At 36.2% G+C, this 23012-nt stretch overlaps 1 protein-coding gene across 2 annotated transcripts in view; it reads left to right on the top strand.

Annotated features, from left to right (window-relative positions):
- Positions 1 to 23012, top strand: part of LOC132106596 (vacuolar protein sorting-associated protein VTA1 homolog) — a 30546-nt gene that overhangs the window by 3678 nt on the left and 3856 nt on the right. The window contains exons 1-8 of one of the 2 annotated variants that reach the window (XM_059512417.1): positions 5087 to 5180; positions 6640 to 6851; positions 6952 to 7062; positions 7814 to 7941; positions 9575 to 9650; positions 11578 to 11689; positions 17424 to 17606; positions 21317 to 21394. In XM_059512417.1, coding sequence (XP_059368400.1) covers positions 7814 to 7941; positions 9575 to 9650; positions 11578 to 11689; positions 17424 to 17606; positions 21317 to 21394 — 577 coding nt within the window. In that variant the 5' untranslated portion in view covers positions 5087 to 5180; positions 6640 to 6851; positions 6952 to 7062. Of the gene's footprint in view, positions 1 to 5085; positions 5181 to 6639; positions 6852 to 6951; positions 7063 to 7813; positions 7942 to 9574; positions 9651 to 11577; positions 11690 to 17423; positions 17607 to 21316; positions 21395 to 23012 lie in introns of those variants that run through there. The other variant, XM_059512416.1, reaches the window with a different exon arrangement.

The raw sequence follows: 23012 nt of genomic DNA, 5'->3' as shown, positions 1-23012 counted from the left end.
GCAGCAATGTACAACGTGTAAACACTGCAAATTGTTTTGTGAGACTATTGTCACGTTCTCGCGAGACCAGTCGAATCTCGTGAGATCTCATCAGATCCCTAGCAATTAGTGTACTGGGAGTCTAACCTCATCAGTAGGAGACCTCCCACTGCTCCTACAATTTTCCATTTCTGAGTAGTGAGGTATTATGTCCTTTCTTTGCTGAGTCTAAATGTCAAACTTGACATTTGTGTTATAACCTGAGAAATCAATGATGGGAGAGGGGCAACTTTAAGAAAATGTTAGATGTAATCTCTCTTCTTTGTTGGGCTGTTTCTGAACTGTGAAGTAGAAATGCAGTCCAATTACTCTGACTAAGGCCACGTTTAAGCTTCCAGGCTAATGCCATGCCATCCTGATGTTTCAGGGCAAAATATTGTAGAGAAGATCAATATAAATCTGTTATGGAACTGCTTTGAGAAGATTAAGTTTTGGCTTCAATCAAAGGGCAAAAATGTGCCATTGTCACAAATTTTGGACTTCAGTTTCTTTGTTTATATAGCTGGCATCTAACCCTCTAAAAAGATTATAATAAATGAATCTGATTGCTTCTGCAGATACACTGCCATTCAAAAGGTTTTTGATTCTGAAAGTTGTTCGTATAAAGTTCTGACTGTTGTTCTCATACATAAAAACTTTCTTATTAATTCTAAAACGTCTAAACAGTTTCTTTTAATAGTGGGTTAATTCAGTGTGCCACTGGAGGTCAGCATTGACATTTAACTGAGGGAATCAGGCTTTACTGGAATTGTTTCTGTTGTTAACTTACTGGCCCTTTTTTATCTATGACTTTATCTGTTGTTTGCTTACCCTTGTAATAGTTGATCATGGTCTGTTTGTTATATAACTAGATGATGATGATGATGCATCTACACTCTCTCTCGGTTATCGTTATCATATTTTTCTTCATTATCCTAAAATTTAATTATTGAGCAAGTTAAGCTTGCTTTATGAATCATAATTAGCGATTTTGTCAAACCCGGTATTTCAGCTGATGTGTTTTTAATAATTCACACTTTTAAAGTTAGGATGAGCTACATTGTGATACTGGAAAAAAAATTCAGATTTAGTGCTGCTTCAGAGTGTTGGTAATAGCAAAAAGTTTTTCTGGATAAGAATTGTTTTTTTTTTTGTTTTTGTTTTTATGAAAACATCATAATGCGAGACAGCCATGTGCGTGGTGCCAGATTAATGTGTGGCAGTCTTTAGCTGTGCGTAGTTTTTGAAGCAGAATGCTCTTCAGATGCGGTTCTGCTCTGGCTTCCGTCTCTTTGACGAGCTCCAGTTCTCTGATTGGCACCATGCTGTAAACCTATGGAAAAGGCCCTCTTTGACATTGTTTTCCTTCCTTCTCGCTGGACCTTATCCAGTCTTCAGGCTGAGCAGCAGCTTCATAATAACATCCTTGTAATAGGGAAAGCAGAGTGCGCGGGCTGACATTCCTGAATATACAATTCGGTTCTTACTGCAGATGTCAGTGAAATACTCGGGCATGTCCTCGTCTGAAGAGTCAGGCTGTCTTTCGTCTGTCAAACGTCAAGCTTGCGTTGATGCTTACTTGGCCATAATGAGCATCTGGGATATTGTAGTGTGCTTTGTTGTACAGTGGACAATGAATGGGTGCAATCTGGTGTTTGGCCGGGCACATGCAAGTAACAAGGAATCATATTACCAATAAGAGTCTTTCTAAATTAATTTACATATAGGCCATTTAATTGAAAAAATTCGCTATTTTAAGACACTTGAAAAGGTTTGTGACCGCTTTCAATGAAAGTCCTATTCTTACTTCAGTTCACACTCCTTAAACAGTGAAAGAAATAAAATCACCCGTAGGCAAATAACAGATTATGGTTTTTATTTTCATGCTTTACAGCTCTGAATGGCCACAGTGTTGCATTGTTTCAGATGAGGAAAATCGGATGTTGAGCAGTATGGGCGTTATACAGTTACAAAGGAGGACTTGTGACTGTATGCTATGATCTTTTCTGATAGACATCAGATCTCTGCAAATTGGGCCTCATGGAAGAGGAAATGGCATGTTCTTAAAGAAACTTGACAAAAATCTATCAAACTGTATGAGCCTTTCCTTTCAGATGCCATCTGCTGAACCTCCAATTATTATTGTGGTTAGTGATTAGTGATAACCATTTGAATTGTGACCTCATTATAACCCATTATAACCCTCATTATAACCCATTATAAGGACTAAGTGAAATTAAGAGGTCTTGCATAAATTTTAGTGTGATACTAACTTAATCTTTGTTGCAGAATCCAGATTTTATTGCTGCATAATGAAGACTCTGGCACTAATCATGAGCAACATACCATTTGTTTCTCATGAGAGATGTGTTTGAGATTATGAGAAAGTAGTAAAGTTTGTTAGGTCGAGATTACAAAACAAAACAAGACCAAAAACAAAAGCATTGTATGGTTTATTAGGGTTTTTGTACTTTTTTACAAAACTTATGTGATGCTAACAATGATGAAATATCCAGATTGATAACTCAATTACCTTACCCTTTGTTTGTTGATTTATTATAATTGGATGTAATTGGTGATATGGCTGAAAAATGTGCAATATTTTGACTGGTATTTCATGTGCTTCCTATTGCCTTTCCTTGTTCACTGCACAAGACTATTGGCTGTTCTTGTATTTTGTTTTAAGCTGATCTTGTTGCTTTCTCTCTCAATTTTTCTCTCTTAGTTTAACTATGCTTATTTTAACTAAGGCACCTTACGCGTCTAATTAAATGCAAATAGGCCTCTTGTTTGAAATAAAACATTAGCATTTGATAGCAGTCTAAACCATTTAAAATTGATCCAGTTTCAGGTTTATCTGTATTTTCCCTCTCAACAAATGCATTTGTAGTTCAATTACTGAAATTTGTACTTTACCTCTTGGCAGAGAGCACATATCTGTCCAGCAGCATACAGACACCTTTATGAGGACTAAGACTTAGGATGTATTTGCCCTGACCTGAACATTCACAGCTGGGCATATTTGCTTTTACTTGTTTCCTTCAGGAAGTTGTAATTGCCAGTTCACTGGCATTACTGGCTAATGTGTTTAAAATCGGAATTAGATGCATGATTTCAAGGTCTCCCTCGTATACAAAGTGCCATTCAAAGTCCTGTCTCGGCTAGATGATGGTCACTTCAGCAAAGCTTGTGGAATTGGTTATTTTGTTTGGATATTTTATATTGCTAAAATCACTGTAATATCAAGAAAACGTGTCCAGCCTTTTCCACAGCATGTTTACAATAAATATGTATTTCAATTAATATGATTACCATTATAGTTTCCTTATGTTTGCATACTATGCAGTCTTTTAATCTTTTTTTTTTAAATAAATTTTAAGTAATAACATATAAATTAGGTTAGATTTCTGTTTCATAAATTACGTAAAATTATGTAGGCCTACCAATTATTTCTTCACAGTATTTCTATAAAAAGAGACTTCTTGCAAATATATACCATTTTAAGGACCAAGTAAAAACAGTTCATAAGGTCATGAAAATTTTTCTATCCCTTAGTTTTCTCATTGTTGTGACATTTAGTTTTGTTACATTTAGTAAGAGGTCCATCCTGATGTATCTCAGTGTTAAGCGAATGAAGATTTTGGCCAATGTTTAGCCGTGAGGGGATAGTTTCATCCCTCTTCATCACATAAATAGGATAGCAAGCTAGGGAATACTTTGTAAGCCTTCATCTTTAATTTCCTTTGGGACAGCATAGGTTCACCTAGGTGAGATTTTAAATTGGTGAAAGTGTGGGTGGGACCGGATATTATCTTCATTAGTGGAGCATATCCCAAAGGCTTGGGGCTTGCTGCTGCCTTTTTCCAAATGTCCCTCTTAACACTCCCTCTTAACTTAATGACTTTGAACTTGTGCAATAGCAATTGATTTTTGTCTTGCCTTCTTTCAGGAACCCCGTAATGAAGACCCTGTTTGCGATCCTTCTTTGAATTGTAATGAACAAACTTCGTTTTTTATGCTTCGCTTCTTCTTTTCCTCTTTGTAGATCACATTCTTTTTCTATGAGGGTCTATTAATTGATCAAGACTTGGAATTTTATGCATTAATATTAAAATAGGCTGTTGGGTTAATGCTCTTTATTGATGTGTGAGCCTATATATATATATATTATGTATATACATACATAAACATTCTCACTTAGTATCATGTGCCACTGTTGTATATTGTACTAAATGAGCAACAGCCAGTAAGAATTCCATTGTGCTGGCCACATATGGCCAGTAAAATACCTTGAAAACATTTGCCAGATGTGTAGGCCTGACCATGTTTTGTAACTCTTAACCAGTGACAATTGGATTCCAGTGGTCCAAAGACATAAAAGCAAATAATAAAAAATAAATATGCAGTTTAGTGGCAAGAAAAGGGAATTGGAGGATAGTGGAGAAAGTTAATTAAGGTTCAGAACTTTTAACACAGTTCGTTTAATTACTAAATAATGTATTTATTTATTTTGGTTATATCATGTCTGTTTTAATTTTTTATCTCATTATAATATATATATTTTTTTTTTTTACTAAAAGTCAAACATTTGGACACTTTTACTTTTTACATTTTAAGTAAGCAAAAATTTGAAACAACAGAAATGGAAATATAAAACTACTTCAGTATGACACTTCTTTTACATTGATAACAGCTTTGCACTCTCTTGGCATTCTCTCAGCCAACTTTATGAGTTAGTCTTGGAATGCTCTTCTTCTTGGACTGTAATGAAGGAATTCTGATATACTGGACACATACTGGCTTCGTTTTCATCACTTCATTCCAACAACAACAACGAAATAAATAATAAAAACATTTTGTAAAGAAATGCATACAACTTACGAAAGTAATCTACAAAATATATAAATTAATTAGTTAATTAGTTAATTTCAGACATTTTAGCATAAGGTTTAAGGTCATGAAAAGCATATATCCAGTTAGGCAAGTCTAGACATTTAACTGTACTGTATCAGTGCAGTGATTAAACACTAAAAGTGAAATGCTCTTCTCATTTCTAATGTGTTTCAGGTCGACTTTACGCCATGCAGACAGGAATGAAACTAGATAGCAAAACTCCAGAGTGCCGAAAGTTTCTTGTGAAACTAATGGATCAGTTGGAAATGGTAAGTCCTAAATAGGTTCAAAACTTTTTTTTTTTTTTATTAAGATCTTGCCTCATGAACTCACTAAACACACTTATTCAACTGATGTGAACTATTTATTAAATGAGTCTTTAAAAAATGTACTGCCTTATTTTGCAATATGCTGATATTTACAGATAGAACTATAGATTTATAATTCTAGACTCATACCTCTACTAGTTTAGTTTTCTTTTGTGTATGTGGCATTAGCAAAAAGTGATGAGAGACCTTTTATATTTAAGCCAATGTATTCACATCACAGTTCACAAGGCTGAATTTATAGGTCTCCTCAGAAGGGGAGCAGGAAGCTACGGGAAAACTTAGCTTTTATGCTTAGGTGCTGTTATTGACATTTCGGGAACCAATTAGGGGAGAATGGAGACCCTGCTGTCTCTGTAGCTCACTTTTACTATCGCCTCAGCTCAGTTCATTAAAAGTCACAGAAACAGAAAACAACAACAACCTGTAGAGACCCAGATCCTGGTAGGCACATCCGGTCAAAAGGTCTGAAACATACAGGGTACCGAACTGAATCTGTGTGAAAGGATGCCTTGCTCCATAATTATGATTCGAATCAGACACCTGTCATTCAGGGGATTATATGCAAGGAATCTACTACATAAGGAGAGAAATCCATGGATCTAGTAAACTTAGAACTTTTGTTTTATAGCTATTTAAAGATTATGTACAGAAATTGTCCACTTTTTCGACCTTATTCTTTTGCAGTGTCTTATGAAACTACAGTGGTTTAGGTGGCATAACTGTGATTTTAATTGGTTCTCAACCCAGAAATGGTTCACAGGGCTGTTCTAAAATAATAATAATAATAATAATAAAAAAAAAATTCCAGAATGCAAATAATAATAATATCTAAGTAACTATATAAATGTGCATTATTGGCATAGTAAGGTAAAAACCCCATATATTTTGTTGCTGATGCAACATCCAGTCAAACTCTAAGGTGTTTCAGCACAAAGTCATCTGTCAGCTAGCAGAAGCTAGACAAATTAGGTAGATGCCAGCATGAACAGGTTCCTCCAGCCTCAAGAAACAAGGCAAGGTAAAAGAAAACATGACCCAGTCCTAGACTACAATAAATACAGTTTCACTTGAGCCCGAAGTAAACATGATTTGTGCTGACCAATGTGTTTTTTATACAGCAAATTATGGGCTTGAAATATGTGTCTTATGAAGCATTTATATAAATAACTTGTAAGCCTGCTAATTCTCAGCGTTAGATGTAGGAGTTTTGTCTCATAAACTTGCACAGAGAAGTAGAATGTGCGTGATAAGGTTCACTTCACCTAATTCATGCTCTCGTGCTAAATATCAGCATGTGTCTTGGCCAGAAAACACATAGTACCTTCTTCGCTTTTCTTAAACAGAACAAGCTTCCTTTAGTAAGAGTGTTAAAATGGCTCCAGTGTTTCTTTTTTTCCAGGGGGATTTTGAGTAAGTCCCATGGAATCGGTGTGCAGAGACAAGATCTAGTTTCAAGCTTTGATTTAGTGTGCACTGGCAACTGAAAGCGTTCAATCTCTCTTTCTCCCTGTACTGTTTTTGCATGCTTTCTTCCGACTTGTGTTTTTATATTCTTCTGCGATGCAGCACAAGTGATGTATTGTGGCTTCGCAGTGCTTTTTCATAAAATAGGTAAAAATTTCATTAAAACGTGAACAGTGAGTCCATTCAGGCGCCCAGGTTCCACCTGTTGAAATGTAACCAGTCGTATTTGCTTTACTGATTTTACAAGGAAACCTGACGCTCTCTAGCAGACTGTAACATCACAGAGAGGAAGGCAGATCCCGGGGGCCGCCGACTAGCTGAAGCTTTGGCAGTTGGGTGCTGGCCATTCCAAACCAAAGTAAAAGACCGGGTCACTGCTGTCTTATGTGTTACACTGGTTTACAGTGATCAGGATTATAGCTGCAAACGTGCTGAAACTTGCCATTCCATTTAATGTTGCAATGGAAAATATTTTTTATATATATATTTTTTTTAATTCAGGACCACCTCAAAAATTGCTTATGTTTATATAATCACAGTCCAAATTTATTTTAAATGAATCTACACCACATTTATGTACCAACATGTAGAAGGATGAAGCCTGAAAACTCATGCCAGGAAAACAAATAGACATATTCAGATTTGCTGCGGTCATATTATTAGAAGTGAGAAAGCATATGTCTGCTTTAATCCATGCATTGCTATTGTCTGTTGCATTTTAAACGTTTTCTGTAAATTATGAGGCTGCAAAATTTATTCGCCTGGTGTCGCAGACAGGATCATAATAATAGCTGGGTGAATGAGTCCACTAATTGTGCTTGGGCAACCCTCCAGAGGGACCCACATTTGCAACAAATTATTAATTACACTAGGCTTCTGGAGTGGAATCAACGTGACCGATGCATCTCAGGAATCAATGAGTCATGCTATGGAAACTAGACTTTAGAGAGTAATCATCTAGAATCTGTCATAAATGATGCAGTAAACACTCTTTACAGTATCGCCCATGCTAAAAAATGCTAAAATGACCTCTTTTGCATAGCACTTAAGATGATTTTTGTCATTAACATCCATACTGCACATGGAAAACTAATTTCTTTGTGTTTCAGATGAAGAAGGAGCTCGGCGACAACGAATCCATCACGCAGGAAGTAGTTGGTAATGCCCACATTGAGAATTACGCCTTGAAAGTGTTCCTCTATGCAGACAATGAAGATCGATCAGGACGTTTCCACAAGTAAGTTAGGGTCTGGATTGGATTAGTCCCCAGATTGTTCAGACTGTTTAAATGCGCAGACCTTTATTACCATTTCACTGAACTGTGACACAAAATAATCCCACTGTCAGTATTGCACATACAGGGAATGAGCAGCAGGCTAAAATTAGCTACAATGCTGGTTCTGTACAGGGCACTTGCTTGGGAGTGAGACGGCATGGATTAGCCAGGTGTAGCGTTACAGGTCACTGCAGTATAATGAAGCTGTTGTGGACAGTGACGTAAATAAGCAGTGCAGTGCTGGTAAAGGGTCCAGGAGCTGAATACCTGGCACTGACTCATGCCTCAGGTCATATAGACTGGCACTTCCCAAGGTATTTTAAGTGCTCATTAGTTTGGTTGTAGCTAGATAAACCGGAGTACACATTTATAAAATGTTAAACCAAGACTTAATAAAATCTTGTATAAATAAAAAACTTGTAGACGTAGGGACCTTGTATTCAATTCTGTTGCCGAGAAAAAACCTCCAAAAGTGAAATGCTAGCAAAGTCTTAAATTGCTACAATAAGAAACAACAGGTTCCCTCTAAGTCTCAAAATACATTCGGAAATGGATAAACTCTGGCATTTCGTGCCCTTATGCTCTTTATCCTCTTTCTGCTGATGAGGTTTAGAGTGAAGATCTGTCTTACTGTAGGAAGCTGTCAGTCCTGCATACACTCCCTGACCAGAGGCAACTCTTCAGGATGTTTTCACATACTTAGGGTTTGTTCGAACAGTTCAAAAGGTGAATCATTGTGTATTTTATGATTTTACTTTTAAAAGGTACTGTAGTTCATGACATTTATCCCCATTCTGGAAAAACAATGCCAGTATTGTCAGCAAGTTCTTTTAGGTTTTCTTGAACATGAATGTATAATTGTAACCTTAAAGGTTTTATAAAGAGTGAGGTTTTTCTGACAGTGATCAGAGCAGCGTGCCTGAAGTTGAAAATGTACTGAAAGACACCCAGGATGTTGATATGTCCCATACCTGACTTTCAGGGTCATTGCATAAATTTTGATAGGAAATTAATCACCTAAACCTTTGATAATTGGCTCTTAAGAAAACTACTTTGGGTTGCAAAAAACAATGCTGATAACATCATAAATTCATGTTTAATGACACCGTGTGTAAAGAAATAAATGACTTTTGGAAAGAAAAACAAAACAAAAAACATTGAGTCAGGATTACCAGAAATTAGCAGTCTCTTTAGCTTCAGAGGTTCTTGATGTCTCCGAAAAATAACATCCTATTTGACAATATTATGTTACGAAAATTTTTATTGAAAATAAATGCTTAAATTCCTGAAAAAAAAGTATTACGTTTTAAAAAAAATATTAAACCGCAAAACTGTGATATTGATATTTATGATTTAATTTATTGAAATAATAGTAGTATATTACAATATTACTGTTTCCTTTTTAAATAAATGTAGCCTTGGATTAAAAAAAAAATGATACTGACCCCAAACATCTGAACAGTAGTATGTGTGTAATATCCAGATGTTCTTTGTTTTACACATCTGCTTTGAGACATACAATTGGCTTATTTTTTGAGCTTTGAGAAATTAATTGACTCCAGTGTTAACAGTTTAATGTGTGTTTTGATCGCAGGAATATGATCAAGTCCTTCTACACCTCAAGTCTCCTGTATGATGTGTTGAGTGTCTTTGGCGAATTATCAGACGAGGTGAGTCACTGTCGGTTGTTTCGTTCTCTACTTCTAAGCTTGGTAGGTCTGTAGTTTGACGCCAAGGCTAGTATGACAACGTTTTGTGTTCAAGGGACAAAAAAATATGGGTCTGAGATGTGTTTCTTGACACAGTCCCCTGTTTCTGATGGCACAGACACAAACTCGCCTAATTTAGTGGAACGTGAAAATGTCTGATGGAATCAAATACGTCATTAGAGCAATGTTCTTCTATTCAAATCTGAAAACTGCTACAAAAACATGAAAAGGTGGAAATTAATGGGAAACTATAAAGCTGAGCCCAAGGACTGACAACGCCTCACCAGACTCAATGTACACAGAGTTTTTGAGAGGCCAATTCTTGGCAAACTTGTGCCTGGAAAGTGTTGCTAATCCACCAGTTGAATCTGTGTATTTCCAGTGTGCCTATTAGACCATCCCTGCTGGTCGCCATGGCCGCAGATGTCTCTTTTATACAGAGGGAAGTGACCTGTGTCCGAAGATGGACAATGTTTCATTGAGTGTTCTTCGCTCCCTAAGGGCCAGACATTTTCCTACTGTAGAGAGCTCATTGGATTGACTGTTGAAACAGTGCGCCTTCTCTGTGTAACACTAACCCAGACAATGAGCTCTCAGAATCGCCCTCCATTACTGTGCTGTTTCGCTCTGACAATGCCACAAGGAGTTGTGCCATATTAGATTACATGAGGAAAGGGAACTTTTTAGTGCTAGACTTAAGAGGACTCGGTTCTGATGTATGTAAAAGTAGAAGATGAGATGTATAAGGGCTTCAAGGGTCTGCAAAAACCCTTTTAATGGATTTGAGTCGGTGGTGTAATTACAGGTTTCAGCACGCTTCAGACCATTGAAAATAAAGCCAACGTACTTTAGTCATTTGATTTAAAAATGTTTCACTGTACAAAATCAATAATTACAACTCTTATATGAATATGGTGAATGCATTGCAATAGTTTTTCTAATTGCAAAAGACTGCTTGATATAAAGTTCTGACTTTTTACAATAGTTGTTATACATTCCTCCTTGAAACAAATCAGTTAAATTCTATATTCATTTGCTAGGACTTTGTATCCGAGATATCACCGACAACTAGGCTAATATGCTATAATATTTAATGGAATAATTGTTGATTGTGATTATTATTGCATGTTAAGTCATGTTTTAAACTGGGGTCCAGGAATTGCCATAGGCCTGCTAGAAGGTCTGCAGATCATTTGAAAGATAAACTGGAAATCAGAAAATAAGAACTTAAAATCTGTTGAAAATAATGTTTAAAGCAATCGTTTTTGATATGCTGCTTTAAAACAATATTTATTGTGAAAGTGATATTTTTTTTTAATTAAAACTTTCTAACATTACACTATTAGTGGTTAGAATGTAAATATCCTGTCAATTTAATACAAAGTAAGTATTTTTTTTATTTTATGTCTTTATAATATTGCGTTTAATATTGCGTGTACATGAAAATATATACCTGACTTTGTTCTTAGGAAGGGGGCCCATTTACAAAGGTGGCATCTTATTTGTGGGTACTAATTTAGAAAAACCCTTATTATTGGTTATTTAATAAATATTGGTGTCTTTTAACATCATGTATACGCCATTCAAAAAATTAAACTGTTCATTTTGTGTTACAGCCCTTCAATGTCAGTGCAAGCTTTTCAAGTCTTAGTGCGTTATTCTAAAGCAATGCTGAATATACCAGTCATTAAACTCACATTCATAAGTGCATGTACCATAATCATAGTCAAGTGTGAATCATTCATCAATCAGTTCTTATCCATGTCATGTCCAGACAAAATTCTGACAAATCAAATCTACTCTTTTAGCACCTATTGTGTTGTTGGGAAAGTTCAAGCATTTATTATCTAAATGATTCACCGACTTTCCCATTTTCTCTCCTATCCAGAATATCCAGCACAGGAAGTATGCAAAGTGGAAGGCAGCCTACATTCACAACTGCCTGAAGAATGGTGAGACTCCACAGCCTGGTCCTATTGGAATGGAGGGGGAAGCATATGGTAAGTACTGATATTATATCTGCTTCCCCAGAATGGTCCGTGATTCCCATTAACAAAATACACACCAGTCGGGGCTTTCCTCCAGGTTTACTTTGTGAGTGTTGTTTTTGATTCTGTAAATGTTAGCACATTGTGTGTCTTATCAATTTTTGAAGAACACAGGAGATGACCGCTTTGCCCCGTGACCCTCCCGTTGCCAGTCAGCACAGGTCGCTATTTATGTGGTAATTATTTAAACAGTCACTGAGTGGATTAGGGTTGCCACCCCTTTTAATAGTGTGAAAATGTATCCACTGTTGGCTAATCTAAATATTTTAAGTTTTAGAGTGAATGCAGAATTGAAATGTGTCTTTAAAAATGAAATGGAAAAAAGTAATGCAGTACCTTATAAACAGTGTTGATAAAAAAAAAAAAAAAAGAATAAAACCAGCCAAACTGATTAAAGAAAAGCCGCAGCATAGTAATCGGAAGTTACATTGTAGTGGTGGAAGTTGACTTCTTAAGAAATCTTTTGCAGCATTTTACTTTCAGCCAGTGTATAGTATATTACATTTCAAAAGTAAATTAATGTAATCAGTTCACAGAACACAAATAGATTACGTATTGTTTAATTAGGTTTCTTATGTTACTGTATAATAAAAATTGGAATGGTTAATTCAGTGATTTGTATATGGAGTTACATAATTCCAGTGTTTTGATTTGGGCATTTTGAAAGGAAAAGGTCATTTCATCCTAAAGTGTTTACACAATAGTAATACCAAACCCATGTCCTCTTGAAACTTTATTTAAAGTAATGATCACCAGACGTAGAACACCATGGAAGTGCCAATAGCATGTAGCAGGGCTATTCAACTTCATGAATGAAACTTCAACATCAAGAAGTGGGCCAAATGAAACATTCATTGGGGCAAGCCCGAGGTACAATATTTTGTGAATGAAAGCAGCAGAGAACAGTTGCATTGCAATGTTTTTGATAATTTAAGAATTAATTTTTATAACATTTTGCATTGTTTATGACAGCCATTCCCACCTAGGAGGAAATTCTGAAAACATACTGCAAATTGGCTTTCAAAATGTTTCTATGACAAAGCGAGTATATCTGACTGATTGCAAGAGCTATGCATCTATTTTATAGTGCCTCTTCACATTGTACTCTTTCATTATGGTTACAGTCTAGCTGCATAATAAACGCACTGGTTGAGAGCAAATTGCATTCATTGGTGCAATCCTGATTTCATTCTGTTCTGCTTGGAACTGTTGGTTTTCATTGTCTATTTTATTTTATTTTTTAAAACCTAATTTTAAACCTAAATGATTGACAGTTGACACACACACAATTCTCCACAGAGTGCATGCAGTGCCACATTTTCACTTCAATTAAAGCAGTCTAAGAGAAATGGGGGACATTTCTCAAGCGCATCCATGAAACCTTTGCTAAGTGGGCTGCAAGTGAAATAGGTCTGCAATATAGCATATTTATAAAGTAGAATATGCAAATTAATCTACTTGAGAAAGTTTTTTGCCGTTAGTCTTAGATTTATCCTCCTATTAGTTGCAATTTCATTATGGAGTGTATCTTTTTTTAATGATTACATGAAAATGTGGAATTATTACGAGTGAAGAATTTTCCTCGTTCATGTGGAGGTCAAAATAGTGCTTGGCGATGGGATTCAGTTAGATCACTCTCCCCTCCACATCTGCTGGGCGTGCTGCTTTTGACCTGGCCTGCTCATGTCAAAGATGAAGTCATCTGTAGACTGAGCCGTTGGGACATACACATGCATGCACAGTATGTTTCTGAATGTAATAGAATGTAGAATGTAATATTTGTATGATGTTGCCTGTATCATCACGGGTTTTTATTCTGTGTAAGCTGTTTTATTTTTAACTGCTGTCAAAAACTCATGTCACAAGTGTTTCTTCAACTTTTAATGGTTTTCAGTTAGATTTCTTGAGCTTTACATCTAGCAGCTGGGCCCCTCTTGTTAAGTAGTTACCTCATGCTTGGTTATTCCCACTGATGTGCAGCATTGCCAAGAGAAAAATTATAGCATGCTTTTGCCTTGTGGAGTTTTAACACCTTATCACAGATTTGTCTCGTTCACTATGTCCGTCAAATTGCTTTTCCAAGGAAGTCCCTTAGAAAAATAATTATAACAATATGCCAAGATGTTTATGTGTTGTATAACAAACACCAGACCTTGTTTGAGATCAGACCTGCATCAGGTCTTGTTTTCTGTTGTCCTTAGCAGTTAAAGTTGTTCCTGTGTATGCGGGATCCCAATTTGACAGTCCAACCCTCTTATTTCAGCATATGATGAAGTAGCACTTGAAAAGTGATCACTGTGTTTTTCCAAAAGCAATTGTTTCCATTAATAAAGTCTAACAAAGTAGAGTGTTTTATTTGCTAGAATTTTATATTTTAAGTTATGTAATGTTGAAGGAACATGCTGTGCTGAAAATCCTTTACTTACTTTGGTGTCCCAGTCAAAAATGACTAGCCTTTAAAAAATTGATTGTAAATCTGTCACTATGCTATATTATGACTATGTTGGATTCAATCTTTTTGTCATCTTTTCTTTCAGTTAATACAGGTTTTGTATTTTTGGAACTGATTGGTATAGGCCTCATTGATTTGAGCTTATGCACCTCAGTTTTTAAGTGAAAAAAAAAAAAAAATATATATATATATATATATATATATATATATATATATCATTTTTGACTAGGAGCACCACAAGTATAACAAGGTAGGGCAAAAATTGTCAGTTCTTTTTGGGAAGTTGTTACACCTTGTGTGAGCAAAGTCTTTTGTAACTTTAACTAGGATTCTCAGGAAATGTTTCATTGTCTTGGGTTAAAATGACTAGAACACAACATGAGATTTAAAGAAAAGAAAGCACGAGGTAAAATTATCATTTGTGGTAATCAACATTATGCTACAAATGCTGGTTGAACCTCAGTTGTGTTGAATGTGGAATATTCCTTTAAGAACCATACTAGTGGTATTGTCTCCTTGCCATAGGAGTTTGGCTTTCCCACTTACGGGAATATATGCACAGCAAGCATGCCTCAGGGCATGGGAAAAAGGCTTATTTGAAGGAAAGAGAACTGATCTGTAACAAGTTTCTCAATTAGTATACTGTTCCTAAGACTCATCTACAGTGTTTACACCAGTAGCTGTTCGTTTCCTGGAGCAGGACTTGCACCCGTGCCATGACTCCATGGAAAGTAGGGGCTCTTTATTTTAGCCGTTGAGAAATTAAGGTCAAACTCAAATGGGCTCTGGTGTCAGAACAAGTACAGCTTGGAAAAAATTTGAGGTTTAAAAAGTCAGTGAAGAACATGCTCTAGACATGCTGAAGTCATTTTGACTCTAAATTACTATTTAGTAGTATTCAGGTGAACCTTTGAATTTGAATTGGTTTGCATTGAGTCGAATCAATTGAAACAAATATAACAAGCATGACCATGTGTATACATGTACAGTATGATTATGTATAACTTTATGTAGCATGACTAATTGCAAAACGTGATTTGGGCATGCTTCAAATTTAATTACTCCCTATAATTATGCCCTTTTGCCCTTGCAAATTAAATCGCCCATTACAATTCTGATTGCTGTTTTTTTTTTTATTATTATTATTACAGCATCTCCCTCCTATTGCAGTATTTCCTCAAGTGTTGCATACATTTTACAATTCCACAAATGACTTTTCCCTCCATACTTTTCCAGACGTACATGACTGCAGCATTCCAAGCAATTCATCTTGCATGTTAAAACCATTCCATCTGTTCACAATTTTTCCATTCCCTCCCTGTCACTAATTAGCACAGAATACATTTTTCTTTTTAAGTGTAATGTAGGTCACAATTTTTGGCCAGCAGCTGTAGAGTTCGGTTGAGCACACCCATTAAAACGTTCAGAATTCAGCTCAGAAATCAGCACTGATCAATAATAAATAAAGAAACCTATTTGCAGAGAGAGCTTCTCTTAATCCTCGTGTTGACTTTTACAAATCCATAGTGCGCTAGAACCAGTGTTGGCTCCATCACCTTCCTACTTAAAACAAAGCTTTCGGGGTTTTTTCGTTACTTAGAACTGTAATGGAGTTTTAAAATAAGTTTAACAGATCAATCTTTCTTATGTACTGGGCAGTGAAAGGTAGGATCTGTATTATGGATTGGCACTTTAGTACTCAAGTACCCGGAAATGGTAGCACACTGATAAATCAGTAACGCACACAAAAAAAATTAACAAAGCAAATCACATTGATAAGTCATGCAACAAGTACGCACAAAATAAATCGGCTTATTTACAGCTTTCACAGGGAAAGTGTGGTATATATATATATATTTTTTTTGCAGAGCCACAGCTTATTCATGCATAGCTCAGCTCTTCATCCAGCCCCTCGGTGTGTATTATTTCTCTTAAGAACAGAGGGGATGGCTTTTTTCTGGTGCTATCCTTGTGTAATCACAACCGGTCTTTTCACTATAGCAGTACAAAGCTATCTCAAGTCTAGACTTTCGTGGTCAAAGTCTGCCAACTTATTTTTCACAATTCTTCATTTGCCTACAGCATCGCTCTGAGAACAAAACTCTGCTCCAGGATCGACCAGGAATCCCCCTGATCTTTGGCCGACCAATCCCCTCTGCACAGAAACCATATGAAGGCCATATTTTCATAATAGCATAATGTTTGTTTGACTTGCCCCACCCTTATTATTTCACCGTAGATTATGAAAATAAACCCCCTGACACATGTCTGGGGAAAGGAATGTTGTCAAAAAAGCATGTTTAAAGCAAGCTTATTTAGAAATGTGTTTTTCATATGCTTCATTTAGTTGTATCCTGTGATGAAAAGTTTTACCTCGTTATTAAATGTTGCTGATGCAGGCAAATACATATGATGCTAAGCTAACCTCTAAACTGTGTTTTGTTGTAATATGATATATTTGCAAAATCGAATCTGCCCAGGGGCTTTAGAAACATTATGAATGTGGGATGGTTGTTAAATTTCAAATGGAAGAACCCCGCCGCAGTTTATAGAAATTTCTTGCCTTTTTTCCTTGTTCTGTTTATTTATATTCATCACTCAGTTTGGGGTGTCTTAGGGTTCAGCTTGCAATTGATTGAAATTGGTTCCGTGTAATAGCGGTCCTCATCAACTTTTTCCAGGGTTTTGATGATCAAAAATGTTTCAAGCTTAAATCAAATCATGCTAAAATGTCATTTGCAGAATAGGTTCGGCTGATAAAATTCTGCGTGTCCAAATATAACAGTTTTGTGTAGTGTTTGTTTCCCTTTGCTGCCAAGTATCTCCTTGGCTACAGGAAGTTGCTCTGATATTTTCAGATTGAAGCCACTTCATCAAAGGTTTTTACAACTAAAACCCTCAAACAGTTGACTGGCAGTGAGATTCATTTGTTCCATGATTTGTATTCATGATAAAATTATGTGAGAAAATAATGCTATGAACATAGGCATCTTTTCATCACTGAATGGGATAATGTGAGAAAACTGAAAAGCCTGATTAGAGCTGGCAGCAGACAGTTCAGAGCTCCATTAGTTGTGGAAAACTGACTGTAGGAAGGAAAACTTCATTCTGAATTGCATTGCTTTTTCCAAAACAAAGTGGAACTTTCTGGACGCTTTCACAACATGCTTAATGTTGACAAGGCGTAATGCTGTTTGCGTGAACATATTTGCTTGTTTTTCCTCTTTACTTTAGATGATGAATTTGGTGCGGAGGGTGGTGGTCCTTCGGAAGCTCCTCACAATCCACCCCAATCTCAGCCTTCTTTCCACGGCCACCCATCAAATCAACCTTCAGCATCCAATTTCAGTAATATTCAGATACCTCCTGGGTCACACGCACCAGCCAATACACCTGCAGAGATTCCCCATCCAGAAGGTAAGCTAGCTGAGCTTAAGTGTACTTTAAAATCATCTCCCATGCTTCCACTATACACTACTATTGAAAAGTTTGGGGTAAGTAAGAAATTAATAATCCTTTTCAGCAAGGACACATTAAATCAGTGGTTCTCAATTTCAGTCCTCGTGCCCCACTGCTCTGCACATTTTGTACGTTTCTCTTATTGCTTCAGACGTTTTTTCTATTTGAACATAAGTGCCCTGCGAAGTGGACATCACAGGATATTCCGCCATGACTCTAGTTCGAATCGAATGATATGTTCCATTCAAAGTGCATTGAGGTGTGCGAGACATGAATTTAAATTGTATTGATTTACAGAGGTATATGATGTCACACTTGTCCGTGTGTGCAGACGGACGTTGTGCAACGCAAATCCGTGAATGAATGTTCCGAAGTGAAGTAAACTTCAACAGATTTCCCCTGCTCAGGGGGTAGGGAGCAGTAAACACTGTGTAGAGACCATGTCAGTCGGAACACAGTTCATGCACGGAGCTCACTTCTAACGTGTATTTACAAAGAGAGACATACAATATGTGCAGAGCAGTGGGGTGCAAGAACTGGAATTGAGAACCGCTGAATTAAATGGTTAGGAAGTGACTCTAAAAACACATTTTTAATTGTGCACAGCACAACTGTTTTAACATAATAGTAAGCATTATCATTTAACATCGATAATAGTAAGAAATGTTTCTTGAGCACCAAATCATGTAGCATTAAAGACTGGAGTAATGGCTGCTGAAAATTCCGCTTTGAAGAAAAAATATATCAAAATAGGAAATAGTTATATTAAATTGTTATAATATATCACCATATTACTGCTGTTACAAAATCTTACCAACCCCAAACTTTTACGTGATAGTCTGTGTACTTAGGAATTAAGGTTTTTTGTATTTTTTTGAGGAAGTGTTTCTTGTTTATGGACAGCCATGCATTTGATAACAAAATTTAAAATCAGTATTCGCTCAATTTGTGTGGGCAGTGATTGATGAACACTGATTTTCATTCATCCCTTGACTCAAACGTATAGGTTAATTAGTACTTATCAGAGGACTGGGACAGAGCTCTAGCGTGCTTGTATATATCCCATTCAGGGTTCCTGTTTGTCTTTCTAAAGTGCAGAAAGGCAGGCTCAGGGTCCCCATGAGGGGCATGTTTCCCCTGGTAACTGCTGTCCTCTGTGATTAGTGCTTCGCCTTCCAAACACGGAAATGACTAATCTGCAACATGGCACCCCAGAGGTGCAACCACTTAATTTGATCATGCATAGCATGCTCTCATTTCCTTGCTCTTGTATCTGACATTATGCCAGCTCTCAGACTCTTTAGATGAAACCAAAGTGAGCTTTTCTTTAAAGGGGTCATATGATGTGATTTCAGTTTTTCCTTTCTCTTTGGAGTGTTACAAGCTCTTGGTGCATGAAGAAGATCTGTAAAGTTGCAAATACTAAATTCTCAAATACAAAGAGATATTCTTTATCAAAGCTAAGACTCTGTCACGCCCCCCTAAAACAGCTCATTCAAACACGCCCCCACATGTCTACGTCACGATGTGGGAATATTTGCTTAATGCCGCCCAAATGTACATGCAAAGAAAGAAGGCGTGGTTTCAGTTAGAGATGTTCCGATACCCTTTTTCTCTTTCCGATACCGATTCCGATACCTGGGCTCAGGGCATCGGCCGATACAGAGTACTGATCCGATACCTGGGTGTGTATATGTATATACAGCTGTATATACTACTAGCCCTGTGTAAATTGCTAGAATTATTTTATGGTGTGCTTCAGACTTATCCCTTAATAAAACATGAACAAATACATGGTGAACTACTGTATTTATTACAGTATTTTTATTATCTGACATGAATTTGACAGTAATATTATTTATTTTCTTAAGCGAAAAAGAACTTCAAATGCAGCCAAAAATCTATCCCCGCAAACTAAAATAAGTCTAGGAATATAAAAAAATATATTAATCAGATAATCTCTTTACAACAAAACAAGTAAAAAACAAGCAACCGTCTTATTATTAATAGAGACGTATTATTATTATTATTATTATTAAATAGAGACATAGCTAAATCTACTGTAGGCTACAACAGTAGCTTAATATATTGTCAATTTACTCATGTTAAACCGAACAGTTTTCTCAAATGAAACGGTAAATTCTCATGAAGTGACGGTATATGCGTTCGTGTCCTCATATAGTAACACACGGCAGAGACTAAAAAACAGCAAGCTCCCGCGCATCTGCCAGTCACCCACAGAGATGTAGAATTTGCAGGAGTAATATTTAAATAATAATTTGATGTTTAATATTCACAGACACTAGTATATATATTCGGCTACAGTCTGGAGCCCTGCGCTTAGACTAACACGGAAGCGACTGAACGCAGCTGCGGGTACCGAATATACTCGGGAGTCGGTAACTTACTACCGGTACTACACAGACGCTGGTATCATCACATTTTTTTATTTTCAGCACCGACTTGGTAGTGAAGTGCCAGTACTTGTGGCATCCCTAGTCGCCGTTTTACTGTCTGGTTGGTCCAGTCTGGAATACTGCTAAACAGCAGACATACTGCTAACCACTGATCTATAATATAGAAGCGGCTTCACTGTCTGTTGGCAGTTTAGAACGCGATGAGCGATCCAGTCATATATAGATCAGTGCTGCTAACGCCTTTTCATTTCTTCTTCGCTGCTGTAAACAGGGGTTGCTTGTGGCAACACAGCACAACTTCCTGTGTTTGCAATGCATTCTGAGCAGCGAAGAAGAACCATGCAGCGGTTAGGCAAAGCTAGTGGTCATAACTAGGTCTTGTTTAATAAAATGGTATCGGATCGGTATATGGGTTCATGTACATGACGATGCCAGAATTTGTTGTGGTATCGGTGATATTTCCGATACTATTATCTTTTAAGATTACTTAGAAGTTACAAGAGAACAGCAACGCATTTTATGGATGACTGTTTTGTGAACCTAGGAGAGGAGGTAATTTTTACTTTGCTACGACAATCTGGTGCTTCTGAATCAGCTACTGGAAGTATGTTTTGTTATTAGTTTAAGTATTTTCTATTGAATGTTCAAAAGCGGAGTTTTGCGCGTCTTGTGTGTGTGTGTGTGCAAGTGCATGCACACAACTCTGTTCCCCTTTCAGGCTTGAACTGATGGTAAAACTAAGGACATTATTTACTGTCTTTGCATTTATTTTGATTATGAAAAGGGGCATTACATTTTCGACGAGTGCTTGTGGTGTTCAGCCAATCCCAATGCACTGGGTCAGTTGGCCAATCAGAGTAGACTACACTTGTCAAAAGGAGGGACTGTGTAGAAAACGAGGTGTTTGAGAGGCGGGGCATAAAAGACCTACAATAATGTACAGTATTTGAAAAATAAAGCATGACAACATATTCGGTTACAACAAATACACCAAATAATGATCTTTAAAAAAGCATCATATGACCCTTTTAAATAAAATGTACCTTTTGTTCTTTTCTTCCTTGGAAAGATTGTTCTCAGCCGTAGCTGGTAGCTGAGCGCACCTGCATCTAAATCAGTTACAGTGGTCTAAAATAAATGGGCTGGTTAATTCATTCATTACAGTTTTTCAACATCCTATCAGCCATGATTGCAAATGCAAAAAACGCTAACATGGTTATGAGCTGACTTTTTTTCCCTCTTTTGGAGCAGCACAGCTCGTCAAACCAGTGCCTGTTCCAAGAACCATGCCAGTGGTCGATCCTTCACTTCTAAACAATACCCAGGAAGGTAAGCTTTTTGTTTGAAGATGACTCCTATACACTGTAATCCAATTTCACTGAAGACAGCAAACTGTTGTGACAAAAAAAGCATAGAGCCTCATTTCACAGATATGATGGACCTAATTTTCTGCTCATGAAGCCAGAGGAAAAAAATCAGACATTGCACTGGATTTTCTGAAATAAATTAAGGCTTTATGAGAAGCAGATTGACGCTTTTGGCTTTTCATAGATGGTGGGAACGACCACAGATGAAGCTCAAAATGACATTTACTTACCAGCCATTGTGTCACTGGAATGTACCCTTAATAAGAATTATTAAGAATAAGAATATTGCAAATTGTGGCCAAAGCTGCTGTTGGCATTCAGCCTGCCAGTTAAATAATTTGGCTAATGAGTGAGGTCATTTCATATACAATGACTGTCTATTGTTGCTGCAATTGCCAGAAATAGAGCAGACTGAGAATTTTGTAATGCAATTAAAATCTAGAAAAAAAATTCAGATGACAAAAAGTTGTTTTTGTAGCTCAACCAGATGTGTATACAAAACAGAGAATCATTTGATATTGTTTTGGCTAATTGAAATCTGTATGCTATCATAACTGATACCCAGACAGGGACAAATAAGGAAGATAACTCATAAATATAACCTCCGTGTGAAAAGTTTGCATTGTCATACTGCAAGGTGCTTTTCAAAACCATCATTTCTGAACTATTGAGTTCTTTCTGGGAACATATCGGCTATGATATTGTCTAATTGGATTAAAAGTCTGCACTGCATTAGACACTAATTGATGATGTGGAACAAGGCTCTGAAGGGGAGGCGATTTTGGTAGGGGTCATTCTCCCAAGAGTTACAATATCTGAACCCATTTAAAAACTGTTTACTTGATATTGCACAGACCAAAGTAAAAAGAATGCATTCATCCATGAAACCAGGAATTAGAAACTGTTTAAGCAACAAAGTTTTTTTTTTTTTTTTTTATTCAGAAGCTAAGATAAAATGGGGGTATTTAGTATTAATTAATGAATAAGAAATAATTTGTATATTATTTATTACTATTAAAATACTGTAATTAGTTAGACAAAAAATAGTAGTTATAAATAATAAAAAAATAATACTAGTAATTGTAGTTATATAGTACTTATTTAATTATTCATGTTTAATCAAATATTAGAATTTGCTTTAGTTTCAGTTTTCATTTTAAGGTTTTAGTAAATTTGTGATTTTTAGTATTTTTATGTATTTTTTTATTTATTAGTACTTCAGCGTAGAGGTATTTATTTGCCAACATTTCTAATTATCATTTTCAATTTGTTTAATTTTTTTCCTCAACATTTATATATATTCTATTTTAATATAGCATATCTGATTTAATATAGTCAATCTGATTCAACTTAAACAGCATTTAAAATAAATAAAAATTACTGAAATAAAATTACTTATTTTTGTTGAAGTCAAAAAATGTCATAAGTGGTTTTATAAATGGTTTTATATATTAGATGCAACATCTTTTACCTTTATGATTTTGGTTAACTGTATAATATTATATCATACTGAATCCGTATGGTTTACTTCTGTTATAATAAATAGGTTAAAAGACTTTGAATTAGATTAATTGAATCCC

The sequence above is a fragment of the Carassius carassius genome, chromosome 27 (genome assembly GCF_963082965.1).
Source record: "Carassius carassius chromosome 27, fCarCar2.1, whole genome shotgun sequence".
Lineage (NCBI taxonomy): Eukaryota > Metazoa > Chordata > Actinopteri > Cypriniformes > Cyprinidae > Carassius > Carassius carassius.
Note: the sequence above shows the minus strand (reverse complement) of the source record. Positions and strands in the feature narration are given on the sequence as shown.